This window comes from Lissotriton vulgaris, chromosome 11 (genome assembly GCF_964263255.1).
Source record: "Lissotriton vulgaris chromosome 11, aLisVul1.2, whole genome shotgun sequence".
Taxonomy (NCBI): domain Eukaryota; kingdom Metazoa; phylum Chordata; class Amphibia; order Caudata; family Salamandridae; genus Lissotriton; species Lissotriton vulgaris.
Window position 1 is genome coordinate 254407017 of NC_141699.1, and position 13669 is coordinate 254420685.

The following is a 13669-nucleotide window of genomic DNA, read 5'->3' on the forward strand; positions in this document are numbered from 1 at the left end:
TCGCACCCAGTGGGGATAATCCACGAGCAGCAATGGCCAGGGGTAGTGGGAGCTTCCGGAGCTATATATAAATACAATACAAATGACAAGGCTCTAATGCATGAATGTTTGGAAGCGGCAGTGCAAGCGTCTTCGGAGTACATCACATGCAACATAGGCAGCAGCGGGAATGCAAAACAAGCAAAAGCAGTCTAACATCTTGCACCGAGTCAGTTTACACCTGGCTGCGCGCTCACCTCAACCTTTCCCCTCGTCAGACCCTCCAGTCTCTTCAAGTCAACGTCGTAGGCGAGTGCGTGCTGGAGGAGCCCGGCCAGCAGCAGCAGTGCCCACGCCATGGCGCGCGAGAGGTGCTCCGACTTGTATCTGGAGCAGCAGCAGAGGAAGTGAGTGCAGGGGCGCGAGCGTGGATCAGTGCCGGGCTGCCTGCCACGTCAGAGAAGCAGATGGGCCGGTGTGTGGAGAAGGACTCGAGAGGCGGTCGGAGGCGCGGGAGGCGGAGGCAGAAACTAGGGGGCGGACCTAAAAACGGGTTTAGGAACTATGGAAGAGGGGTGGGAGGAGGACTCGGGCGGCTGGCAGGGCTCTAGCCAGATGACTTAATTTTATTTGATTTTATTTATGCGACTTTATATAGCGCGGACTTTACCCGAAGGTGTTAGAGCGCTTCACAATAGGAACAGTAATGATACATGAGGAGAAAATTACAAGTGAACAAATTACAAAATCATACGTTAAGTTACATGAATCAAAAGTGACAATAGTGAGCAACCACAATACATGAGGTAGCAATCGGTACATTACAGGAGGAAAAAGTGATATGTGTGCAGGTTACAAAAGCGTACAAAGTACAAGTAGAGGTGTAATACTGCAGTAAATGGCAGACACTCCAGCACAAGAACAAACGTTACATAGGCAATGGTGGCACTTGTGCAAGTATCTAAAGCAAACAAAATGTGAGAGGTAGCAAACAGTGTGTTACAAGAGAAAAGTGACGTGTGCAAGTTACAAAAGGGTACCATACACAGGTACAAGGATAATACTGCAATAAATGGTAAACACTCAAACTACCAGAACACACTGGGAAGACACTTCCATAGTCATGGACAATAGAATTTTCAATAATGGGAGGTCTTCCTTCATATGATAGAGAGGCGTGAATTAAATTTGGAGGTGTCTTTGGAGGAGGAGAACTTTGAGGTCCATTTTGAAGGCCTGGGAGGATGAGGTGGTCCGAAGCTGAGGCGGAAGTGAGTTCCAGATTCTTACTGCGTTGCCTGGAAAAGGATTGGGCCATCAATCTTTCCTTCTTGAAAGTGGGGGGTTCAAGCAGTAGATTTTCCGCATTACGAGATGGTCTAGAACCTCCAGACAGTTTCAGTTTATTCGACAGGTAGCGAGGAGAGGAGGAGTGTAAGGCTTTGTGGGTGATACAGGCAGTCTTGTAGATAGCTCTAGCCTCGATTGGAAGCCAGCGAAGGGTGGATAACAACAGTGTGATGTGGTCGCTTCTTTTGGCCCCACAAATGAAACAGGCTTTAGAGTGGAGGACAGATTTAAGGGGGGACAGGTGGGATTTGGGGAGGCCAGTAAGAAGAGAATTGCAGTAGTCCAGTCTGGAGAGGACCAGCGATTGCACCAGTATTTTAAGGTCTTGCTCAGGGAAAAAGCGACAAATTCCCCCAAAAAGGTGCAGTTGGTATTGTGCAGACTTTGGATACAAAAGGGGTTACTGAACTGTTCCTATGGAGGGATAGGGAAAATTTACCTGGCGTGACCAAGGGTGTTCGAATGATACCCTGGGGCATCCATTATGTTGGATGTAGTTGCCTCACACACCCAGAAGGGTGTCATGCTTCATCATAGGCGGTTGCTCCTCGTCGGGGAGGCGGTGCAACCCCCGACGGGCTCACCTCAAAGAGGGGCTCTTTGGCGGAGATCTTTTTATCCAACAGCCTTATGGTGAGGTGGGGGTGTGTGGGCAGGACGGTGTATTGTTGTGGTAGGGTTATTAAAATGTAGCAAGGGGTACCGGAATTCACTTTATTCTGGGGGTCCCCTGGCTGCAATTAAAAAGTGGGGCTAGCTCGCTAGGAGTCAACAGGTTAGGTCGAGTGACCCTAGAGGAGACTAGAAGTGAACGTGGTCGACATGTTTCTCGCAATGGGTTAATCGCCCACGATTCTTCAGGACCTTAAAAAAGTGAGAATATCAACATCATGCTAGTGTCATGTGTGTGGTGTATGTTACCTCTGTGGATTCTCCTATGCCTATACATAGAGAAAAGATAAGGAAACAATAGTTAATACGAATATGCAGTAAACTAATACAAGTCACATCATTGCCAGGGCATGTGAAAATTCTGGCATGCTGGTGGTACTGTGGATTATTGAGCACAACCACTACATGCCTTGTGTATTGAGCGTGCAACGTGCAGAGTGGGGAGCACACGCAATAACTGAATCTGTGAGGAGGACTGTGATGGGAGAGGGTGATGATTAAAAACAATTGTTAAAATGCAGCAGTCTTAGCGTGATGACCTACCCATAGAGTGTCAAATAATGAGCAGGTCTAATGTAAAAGGCACCAGTTAAAACAAACTGTGGCTGGATACAGAATCAAACTCACACTGTGACCTGTCAAGCGTTAAGAGATAAAGCATCACGTTCCCTACTCACCTACTGGTCAAACACTAATTGCCACATGAGGGATCAGCGGGACAGAACATCAGGGATGAGCCCATAGGGTGTGGCTAGAGTAGGAGCATAACAAACGCGCCTCTTGGTTATTAAATGCACCTCTTAGTTATTAAATGCAGGCAAAGTAAGTTAATGCTCTAGGAACGGGGGTCTATCCACCCTTCTCCCGCTTTGCGCTGTTGCACTCACCTCTAATCTCCTGTGTCCGCGTGGGGAGACCTACCCATAACCGCCGAGCTCGAGTAGATGAGTGAGCTCGGCGGCCGGGGTTATTTAAACAAACAAGCGGACCGGCGTGCAGGGACGCGTCGCCGCCCACTGTGCCAGGTCACGTGTTAGGGGCCGATACTGTGGCGGCCATCTTAAGATGGTGAGGAAGTGCGTGATCGCTATTTATTTGGGTTTGTAGTGCCCGGTTTTGAATCGGAAGGGCCTAGATTGGCAGGATCTTTGAGGGCAAAAAGGCGTCCCGTGTTTATGAGACGTTGTGCCTATCAAGTTTCTACGCATACATAAAAGGTGACGCCCGGCCTGATGAGTGTCTATATTACGGCGGCCATGATGTAAGGGGCTCAAAGCCTAGCCTGTTGATGCAGAAACGTGAGAAAGCAGCTCAAGTGGCTGTATAGGGGTCCTGTATTCAGGTAGACCATGGTGTACCTATGGTGGGAAAACGGTGTCAGCGCGTGGGTCAAGGTCAGAAGGGGTAGTAGTAATGACAAGGGTGAGAGTGACTGTAGGTTGTATTGGCTTGCGATGTGGACCTTTGTTAGATGTAAGAGCACGGGTATGAGGGTGACCACGGTGCAAATGAAGAGACTAGAGAATTTACAGTGAGTGCCAGGGAATGTCTTCGTTAAGACCCTGTTTATCCGAAGACAATCGATGTACCCATCTCTGTTCCTTACGGAAGAGGGCATTTTTCGGGCAGTTAGGGCTGGATTCTAATACTACCCACTTCATAGAGTCTGCATCATGGTTGGAGTCCACATAATGTTTACACATTTTTGTGTGGGTCTTCTTGCAGCGAAAATTGCTGCGGTGTTCAATGATGCGGGTCTTGACGGGACGAGTTGTCATCCCAATGTACTGTAAGCCACACGGGCACGTGAGCATATATATACAATGTGATGTGTTACAATTGGTGTGATGTCTGAGCTCCCATTTGAAAGTCTCGGAAATTTTTATGGTCTTCAGTGTCATGGTGTATCTGCAGACCCCACACATGCCACAAGGGTAATGGCCTGTCACGGGGGGTAGATGCTACAAGGTTTGTTGAGTTTCTTTCCTGTTACTCTTGGGTCTAGTGCTGATTAGGATATCCTTCAGATTTTGTGATCTCTTGAAGGCGAACCTCGGTTCTTCCAGGACCATGTCACCCGTGTTGAGAATGCCCCAGTGATGTTTGATCGTATTCCTGATTTTATTGGATAATGGGGTGAATGTGGTCACACAGGTTATCGGTTGATTCTCAACCGGGATTCTTTCCTGCCGTTCAAGAAGGGCTTCTCGGTTGTTATTCCGGGCCCGTTTTCTAGCTTTTAGGACATTGCTCTTGGGATAGCCCCTATCAAGTAGGTTCCTAGAGAGGATTGCGGATTCCTTCTTGTAGTCAGACACAGCACTACAATTACGCCTTATTCGTAAGAATTGGCCAAAGGGCAGGTTAGTGCGTAAGGCCCTCGGGTGGTGACTCTTGTAGTGTAGTAGGCTGTTGCGGTCTGTGGGTTTACGGTACATGGTAGTGCTTATGGATCCTGCTTCTAGTCTAATACTTAGATCAAGGAAGGCGATCTCATTAGGTGAGGAGGCCATGGTGAAATGTAAGTGAGGGTTCAATGTGTTGACCCATTCCAGAAAACCTTCGTGAGAAGTCGGGGGGCCTCTCCACAGGATTAGGATGTCATCAATGAAGCGTTTCCACATTTTGATGTTGTCCCGGAAAGGATTTGACTCATGGTGTATATGTAATCCCTCAAATTTAGCCATATACAGACAAGTCACCGAAGGGGCAAAGGTACTGCCCATAGAGGTACCTAGGGTCTGATGGTAGAACTTGCCTCTGTATTCGAAATAGTTTTCCGTCAAGGCTAGGGTGGCGCATTCCATGATGAAGGTCTGAGGAGTGTTAGAGTTCCAAGACTCTAAGCCCAGTCTTTCCTCAATCACCTCTAGAGTAGCCCTCTGGGGGATGTTCGTATAAAGGGCTTCAATATCCAGGGTAATCAAAAGATCAATCTCTCCTATGTCCTGGATAGTGTCCAGTATTCGTAGTACATCCGTGGTGTCTTGAATGTATGAGGGAATGCTTTTCACAAGGGGTTGTAGAAAATGGTCACAGAATTGTGAGAGGGGCTCCAATACGGAGTCAATCCCTGAGACAATAGGTCTCCCTGGTACTGGCCTGGTCGCTTTATGGATCTTGGGCAAGATATAAAAATATGGTACCCTGGGGTCCTTTTTTATAAGAAAATCTGCCTCCTTTCTGGTGATCCATTGATCACACTCCGCGCTTGTGACTAAGCTTGTGATCGTGGTCTGTAGGCGTGTGGTTGGATCATTAGCGATGGGTGTATAGTACCTCTGGTCGCTGAGTTGTCTGGTACATTCCAACTCATAATCCACAGTATTCATTAGAACTGTGGATTCTTACTGCATTGCCTGAAAAAGGATTGGGCCATCAATCTTTCCTTCTTGAAAGTGGGGGGTTCAAGCAGTAGATTTTCCGCATTACGAGATGGTCTAGAACCTCCAGACAGTTTCAGTTTATTCGACAGGTAGCGAGGAGAGGAGGAGTGTAAGGCTTTGTGGGTGATACAGGCAGTATTGTAGATAGCTCTAGCCTCGATTGGAAGCCAGCGAAGGGTGGATAACAACAGTGTGATGTGGTCGCTTCTTTTGGCCCCACAAATGAAACGGGCTTTAGAGTGGAGGACAGATTTAAGGGGGTGGGATTTGGGGAGGCCAGTAAAAAGAGAATTGCAGTAGTCCAGTCTGGAGAGGACCAGCGATTGCACCAGTATTTTAAGGTCTTGCTCAGGGAAAAAGCGACAAATTCCCCCAAAAAGGTGCAGTTGGTATTGTGCAGACTTTGCAATGGAGTTGATGTGGGGGATTAGATTGAGTTTGTTGTGGAGTGTGACACCAAGGTATTTTGCGCTGTCGACAATGATGGGTTTATTGTGAAGTAGATTAATCTGATCCATCCATGATTGAACCGGGGGAGGAGAAAGTGAGAAGGAGGAATTCAGTTTTGGAGGAATTCAGAATGAGTTGATGAGTTGACATCCAGTTTTGAATGGAGTCGAGAGTCGAGCTTAGGATGGCGAGCTCGTGAGTGGAGGCAACCTTGAGGTAGATTTGAGTGTCACCTGCGTAGAGATGATAGTGGATCCCAGATTTACTTAAGAGATTTCCCAGTGGTTCTAGGTAGAGATTGAACAATGTGGGTGCAAGTATAGAGCCTTGAGGAACACCTTGACCTACCGCCAAAGGAGATGAAAGACTGTTCGCTATTTTGATCATTTGGGATCTATCAGAGAGGAAGGAAGCAAACCATTTAAGCACAGTGCCCTCCATGCCCATTCTCTGTTGCAGAGTGTTGAGGAGAGTGTCGTGATTGACAGTGTCAAAGGCTGCAGAAAGGTCAAGGAGAATTAGAAGACAGGACCCCCAAGTCGAGTATCCTCAGCGCGTCATCAACCACTTGCAGTAGGGCTGTTTCACTGCAGCAGTTTTGGATGAAGCCGGAGTGACAATTGTCAAGAAGATCATTGTCCTTGATATGACGAGAAAGTTGTTTCGCTACACATCTTTCTGTGATCTTCGCAAGAAAGGGTAGGTTAGTGATGGGGCGGAAGTTGTTGAGGTCATTCGCATAAGCAGTGGGTTTTTTAAGCAGAGGGGTGACCTGCCCAGTTTTGAAGGAGACAGGAAGGGAGCCTTGACAGAGGGAGAGGTTGACCAGAGTGGTCCAATAGGAAAGAGAATGGGAATAGAAGTCAATGGCAATGGCACTGGGGATGGGGTCAAGAGAATGGTTAGAGGGCTTTGTTTTGATGATGCAAGTGAGGAGGGCATCTTCAGAGATGGGGTCAAAGTTCTGCCAAATGGCTCAGGATTTGCGCTCCTCTGGAGGGGTAGGATGAGCGACCTGAGCCACAAGAGATTTTACTTTTTCGTCAAAGAATATAGCAAAATCTGCTGCTTTCTTTGTAGAATCCTCGAGCTTGGAGGTTGAGGGAGAGCGGTTAGGAATCTTGATGAGATCGAATAGTTTTATGGGTCTATTTTTGGCAGAGTCAAGGAGGGTTCTGAAATGCGACGCTTTCCCAAGGAAGATGCTCTTGTGGTACTTGGATCTTGCTGAATGAAGCGTGGCCAAATTATCGGTGGAGGGCGCTTGCCTCCATTGTTTCTCCAGGAATCTTAGCTGCTTCCTTTCTTCATAGAGGCATTTGTTGAACCAGGGTCCTGAGGGAGTGGGCCTTATCTTTTTGCTTTGGAGAGGAGCGACGTTATTGATTTCGACTGCAAGGACTGTGAGGCATTGGGAGGTGAGTTTGTCAACATCTAGGTTCGGGTCAAGCCTTGGAAGTGATAACAAAGCTGATTCACAGAGGGAAACAACATCAATATTTTTAGCATCACGGAACCACGAGGTAGCCCTCCTAGGTTGGCCAAGAGTTATAGAGTGTGATAGGTGAAGAGAGAATGGGATGAGGAGGTGGTCAGACCAGTCTACATGAATAGGGATAGTGATAGAAAGCATGTCTGCTTTAGAAATGACAAGGTCCAGGATTGAGCCTTTAGAGTGTGTTGACTCTGTGCAGTGTTAGATAGGATTGTTTGCAGAGAGGAAGGTGGCCAGCGAGTTCACAGAAGAGTCTTGCGGTGAGCCCCAGTGGAGATTGAAGTAACCCACAAAGGTCTGATTGTCACTTTGCGAGTATTGGTCGCTGATGAAGTCAGTGAGTTCCTCCATGTACGAAGGGCCGCTACCCGGCGGGCGGTAAATGGCATGGAATCGGATGGGTGAGCGGTGGTGCACTTGTAGCTCAAGAGAAAGGCATTCATAAGTGTGGAAGGAGCTGAAAGGAAAAGCCTTCAGTTGAAGGGAGTTTCTAAAGATGACTGCAACACCTGCCCCAACGCTGTCAGTTCTGTCATTCGTAAGTAAAGAATAGCCTGTGGGTAATAGGAGATCAAAGATAGAGTGAGAGGTATCGTTGAACCAGGTCTCTGTGAGGAAGAGCATGTCTATATTGTGAAAGGTGATGGTATCAGAGATTTCAAGTTTGTGTTTTACTGCAGATCTGCAGTTGTGGAGCAGACAGCACAGCTCTGTCAAGACTGTTTTGGTGACGGGGGCACTTGGGCTCTGAAGGGTGATCGGGATATTGTATTTATACGGGGGTGCTCGGGAGGGTTTAGGTGGATGCTTGGTCCTGACAGAGGAGATGGTCGTAATAGAGTAATTAGTAGGGTTACTGGGAGGTGCAGGTTGAAGAAGGGTGGCATTCGAAGGCTTGTGTAAGTTAACGAAGTTTGCAGATGACAGGTTGGGCTTGGCTATAGTGGGGTGAGGGGGCGAGGTGCATCTCGTGGGACGGTGAGGGTTTTCCAAAGGAGTAGAGGTGTATGGAAAGGTGGAAATCTTGGAGCTTAAAAGTGAAATGGCAGTTACAAGCTGGAAGATGTAGGTGATCAGAGAGTCTAGCTTATTTTCCAGAGAGAGTAAGGCAAAGCACGGATGGTTGGGTGGCTGGATGGAAACAGGAGGAGGTGGAATTGGTGGTGGAAGGCAGGGAGAGGTGGGGGTACAGGAGGGGAGTTGGGGTATAGGGTTCAAAAGTGGGTAAAGTTGGAGGTTGAGAGTGGGAGTCAGTGAATCAGAGGTGAAGGGAGAGTTGTCTTTGTTGGAGTTGCAAGAAGGAAAGGGATTAAGGACAAATTTAGGGGGAGATGGGTGCGGATCAGGGCAGTATGGTAGAAGGAGAGGAGAGGACTGTGTGGAGTCATGGAAATGTAGGAGGTTAGGGAGGAAAAGAGGAGAGGTGGTTGAAGAGGTCCTGTCATCGAGAAGAGGTGGCTGTGAGGGAATGGGCATCTGGCAGAGTGAAGGAGGTTGGGAGAAAGGGAAGTTGAACAAAGGAAGTGGTTCTGCTGTGCCCGACGGAGGGAAATGGAAAGGGTTACCAAGGGGGGAAAGGGGGTAGCACAGCATAGCTGGAGGAGTGGGGGGAAGGAGAGAGATGCAATGGGTTTGTGCAGAAATCGGGGTGAATAACAAGGGTAGGAGGGGGTAGAGGAGAGGGGGGATGGAGGAATAAGGGGAGCGTAGGGAAGGTTAACCGGGGGAGAGGGTTGGAGGAGAGGTGGACTCAAAAGGGGGGTGGCAGGTAGAAATATGGGTGAGGTGAAGAGATTGGGGAACCGGGATGGTGCAGATTGGACGAGGAGGGTATTAGTTAGAGGTAAGGCTGAAGTGATGAATGGGGGGCAAACTGTGAGGGGGGAGGCATAGGAGAGGAGGGCACAGGGGAGGGGAGGGAAGAGGGCCTACCTGTGCTTCTCGAGGGTGCACCCTAATGGTATGTAGGGGGGTCAGAGGAGGAGAAAGTGATTAGTGGGTGGAGCTAGATTAAGAGTCCGGGGATAACCCAGTTGCAGAGGAGCGGAGTAGGGAGGGGAAGAGTTGGTCAAAGAGCAAGAGACAGGTGTCTTTGCCTTGGATCAGGACAGTACCGTTGCTATAGAGTGAGATAGTGAGGTAGCTGTCGAAACACGCAGAGGGGGACATTTTTAGTTGTTTGCCATGAGGGATAGAGGAGGAGGAGGTGACGTTAAGGGAATTATATAAGCTGGTGGACCAAGAGGGGGTGTCGTGAGTGAAGAAGATGAAATCATTTTTGAGCCTCCCAAAACGACCATTGTAAAATTGATCAACAAAAAGGGAATCAGGGAAACGTTCAATAGTGTTATGCTTCAATCGTTTTACTGAAGCTTTCGTCTGGTTGGGAGGATACATGATTTTGTAGCAATTAATTCCAGCCTTAACTCGAGTGGTGGCCATGTTGGGAAAATGAGACGGAGGAGGGTGGGGGGGATATGAGAAGGGTGTTACTAGGAAAGCGGTGGTGATGAGAAGTAAAAGGACAAGAAGGGGGCATATATTCCAGATGTTGGGTGAAGAAATCAGAACTAATGTGCCGTCCGGGAAGTGGGGTGGGTATTTGTTGGGCCCTTCATCTAGGTATGCATGATGTCACCTGGCACTACATAAACAAAGGAATTGTTTACATATGATAGGACCAGCTGGACTACTTTCAGAACCATCAAAAAGCAAATTTGGTCAAACTAGAACAGATTATAAACGAACACCCAGTGACCACTGGTGATCACTGAACTTAGCATCAGCCTGTAACAGAAGCACATTCGCCACCAAACGTGTTGTACGCCCATAATCTCAACCGACTACTATTGGACCCTAATCTCCTGAGAATCACTAACATTAGGGGCAAAGAGCATGGGGTGGAACAAAATCTGTCTAACAAGGTCTAAATATGCACGACAACCTCGTCATTATAAGACCACCTTTAGCGGTACTCAGAACAGGGTGCTTAACTCATACTACAAGGAAAACATTTCCTAGCACCACATATCCGTAAAAGGGCCTACATACCTCGCAGTCTCCCAGGCCAACTGGCCATCTCAGCAGGGGGCACAAATGCCCTGAATCCATAATGTCAATGCTGCTGCCGAGGCAGCGGGAGTCCTAACTCAATCAGAACTGTCCCCACTGATAAAGTGGTCTAAACAATGCAGCTGGCACTACTTGCTGCACAGCTGTTAAAGGCCTAAACGGTGCAGCTGGCACTACTTGCTGCGCAGCTGTAAAAGGCTTAAACAATGCAGCTGGCACTACTTGCTGCACAGCTGTTGATGACCTAAACGGTGCAGCTGGCACTACTTGCTGCGCAACTGTAAAAGGCCAAAACGGTGCAGCTGGCACTACTTGCTACGCAGCTGTAAAAGGCCTAAATGGTGCAACTGGCACTACTTGCTGCACAGCTGTAAAAGGCCTAAACGGTGCAGCTGGCACTACTTGCTGCACAGCTGTAGATGAGGCAACAGCATCCTCATGATGGCCTTGTAGCCCTCCTTCACGGCCAGCCTGACGGTTTTCACTGTGCGGCAAGTCTTAAGACAGCGAGAACAGAAGAAAAGGTTGTTTAACAAATGCCCATATCCAGGGTGGGAGTTTTAATAGGATTCTGAAGTGAAATAGATTGAGATGGCTATTAACTCTATGCCCAACCCAGGGACCTCACCGGGCGTTCAGATTCCCACAGCTCTACGGTGGCAATCACGCTGGCTGGCATCACAGGTGTCGCCAAAGACAAGTGGAGTGGTGTGGCTCACTGGTTAGAGGTGGCAGACCCATAAGCAGAAGACAGCCCGGGACCAGGGTTCAATTCCCGACGCAGCAGGGTCGTGGACCAGGGTCAAACGGACTCGATAATTCTCGCCTCGGTGCCTACTCTAACCAGGGAACACACTCGGCAACTCTGGGCATTAAGCTTGCCTCATCTCTACAACGGCCCCCAACAGACGCCGGGGATGACTGGTTTCACCTTGGAGATACCCAGAAAGGGACCATCTCACAGGGAAAACCAGGATGGGTTCCCCAGCGGTCTTCAGCGCCAGGATACTTCTTGTTGTCACAGTGCGCTTTACAAGTACACCCACATTTACATGTACCGCAGCACAGGGGGCGTCACTCACCCGTCCTCCAGCAGCAAGCCCCGGGTAGCGAGAGTGACAGCCGCCGCACCAGGGACTTCACCGGGCGTTCAGATTCCCACAGCGCTACGGTGGCAATCGAGCTGGCTGGCACCACAGATGTCGCCACAGAAGTTCACTTCAACAGGTTGTCAGTGACAGAAAGGCAATATCCTCTGAAGAAGAGTGCACCGGTGCCTCTTCCTACCTTGCACTCAGGGTTTTACTGGAACCTCAAGCCCAAAACGAGCTATCCTTCATTAAAAATGTTTATTATTTCTTTATTTAATGCGATTTTTTTTAAAGCGCGAACTTTACCCGAAAGTGTCAGAGCGCTTTACATAAGAACCAGTAGCAAAACATAAGGACTAAGGATTACATGCGTTACATAAAATATACAAACAGAAAAATTGGAAATGTACAAAATGTAAAGTCACACAAGGAAGAGATACACACAGAAAGAAAAAGTGCAAATGTACAAATAGTAAAGTCACTCAAGGAAGAGATACGAATGGATATACTCTAAGAGTCACATAGGAATGGTAGAGAGTTCAAAGGTCTACTGCATATACTAGTGATTAGAGTTATCTCTATATACATAGGGAAGGGATACAAATGGATATTGTTAGAACTGGGGGTCTCTAGTTGGCACAGGTAGGTGCCACTGTCCCAATAGGGACCCTTGCTTCTAGTCAGGGTAAGGAGGAAACCCTCTGAGATAACCCCCTGCTCACCCTCTAGGTAGCTTGGCACGAGCAGTCAAGGCTAAACAGAAGGCAATGTGTAAAATATTTGTACCAACACTCACAGTAACACAGTGAAAACACCACAAACTAACTCCACAACAGTTTAGAAAAATAAAGGTATTTAATCTAAACTACACAAGACCTAAACAACAAAAATCCAACATACACAGTTTAAGAATACGGTTGCAGAAGAGTTCTTAAGGTTGCGATAAAAATAATCCACAGTTGCGTGAAAATTTCACAGTTGCGTCACGCTTAGCCAACAGTACCTTTTCTTCCCGCACCGGTCTGGTACGTCCCGCAAACGAAGGATGCGACGGCTCTGGCAGCGGCAACAGGTGCTGCGACCCACCCTCGACCTCTCGCAGTCTGGCTTCAGGGCCAACCACAGCAACGAGACCGCCCTGATCGCAGCAACCGATGACATCCGAGCCCTGCTCGACAATGGAAAAACAGCGGCCCTCATCCTCCTGGACCTCTCCGCGGCCTTCGACACTGTCTGCCACCGTACCCTAGTGCAGCGCCTCAGCAACGTCGGAATCCAGGAGAAGGCACTGGAGTGGATCATCTCCTTCCTCGCCAGAAGGACACAGGGAGTCCGCCTCCCCCCGTTCAGATCAGAAGCCATCGAAGTCATCTGCGGCGTTCCTCAAGGCTCCTCGCTCAGCCCTTCCCTCTTCAACGTCTACATGAGCCCCCTCGCTGCCATCGCACGCCAGCACAACCTCAACATCATCTCCTATGCCGACGACACCCAGCTGATCCTCTCCCTCACCAACGACCCAGCCACCGCCAGAGCCAACCTACACGATGGGATGAAAGAGGTAGCCGAATGGATGAAGAACAGCCGCCTGAAACTGAACTCAGACAAGACGGAAGTCCTCATCCTGGGCTCCTCGCCCTCTGCCTGGGACGACTCCTGGTGGCCCCCCGCCCTGGGCACCGCACCCAAACCGACAGATCACGCACGCAACCTGGGCTTCATCCTGGACTCCTCCCTCTCCATGACCAGACAAGTCAACGCCGTCTCCTCGTCATGCTTCAACATCCTGCGCATGCTACGGAATATCTTCCGGTGGATCCCCACCGAGACCAGGAAGACGGTCACCCAGGCCCTCGTCACCAGCCGTCTGGACTACGGCAACTCCCTCTACGCCGGAACCACCGCCAAAATCCAGAAGAGACTCCAGTGGATCCAGAACGCCTCAGCACGACTTATCCTGGACATCCCTCGTCACAACCACATCTCCGGACACCTGAGAGACCTGCACTGGCTCCCGGTCAACAAGAGAATCACCTTCCGTCTCCTCACCCACGCACACAAATCCCTACACAACCAAGGCCCAGGATACCTCAACAGCCGCCTCAACTTCTACGCCCCCAAACGCCAGCTTCGATCGACCGGCCTCGCCCTCGTCGCCGTCCCCCGCATCCGAAGAG

General features: G+C 49.1%; 1 protein-coding gene across 4 annotated transcripts in view; it reads right to left on the reverse strand.

Annotated features, from left to right (window-relative positions):
* The window catches only part of SELENOM (selenoprotein M), a 31298-nt gene extending 30845 nt beyond the window's left edge, over positions 1-453 (reverse strand). For all 4 annotated transcript variants that reach the window (XR_015300890.1, XR_015300888.1, XR_015300889.1 and 1 more), the window contains exon 1: positions 237-453. Coding sequence is in view for 1 of the 4 variants with exons in the window: in XM_086943172.1 (XP_086799298.1) it covers positions 237-338 (102 nt within the window). In the remaining 3 variants the exon portion in view is untranslated. The remainder of the gene's footprint in view (positions 1-236) is intronic.
* Positions 454-13669: the final 13216 nt, after the last annotated feature.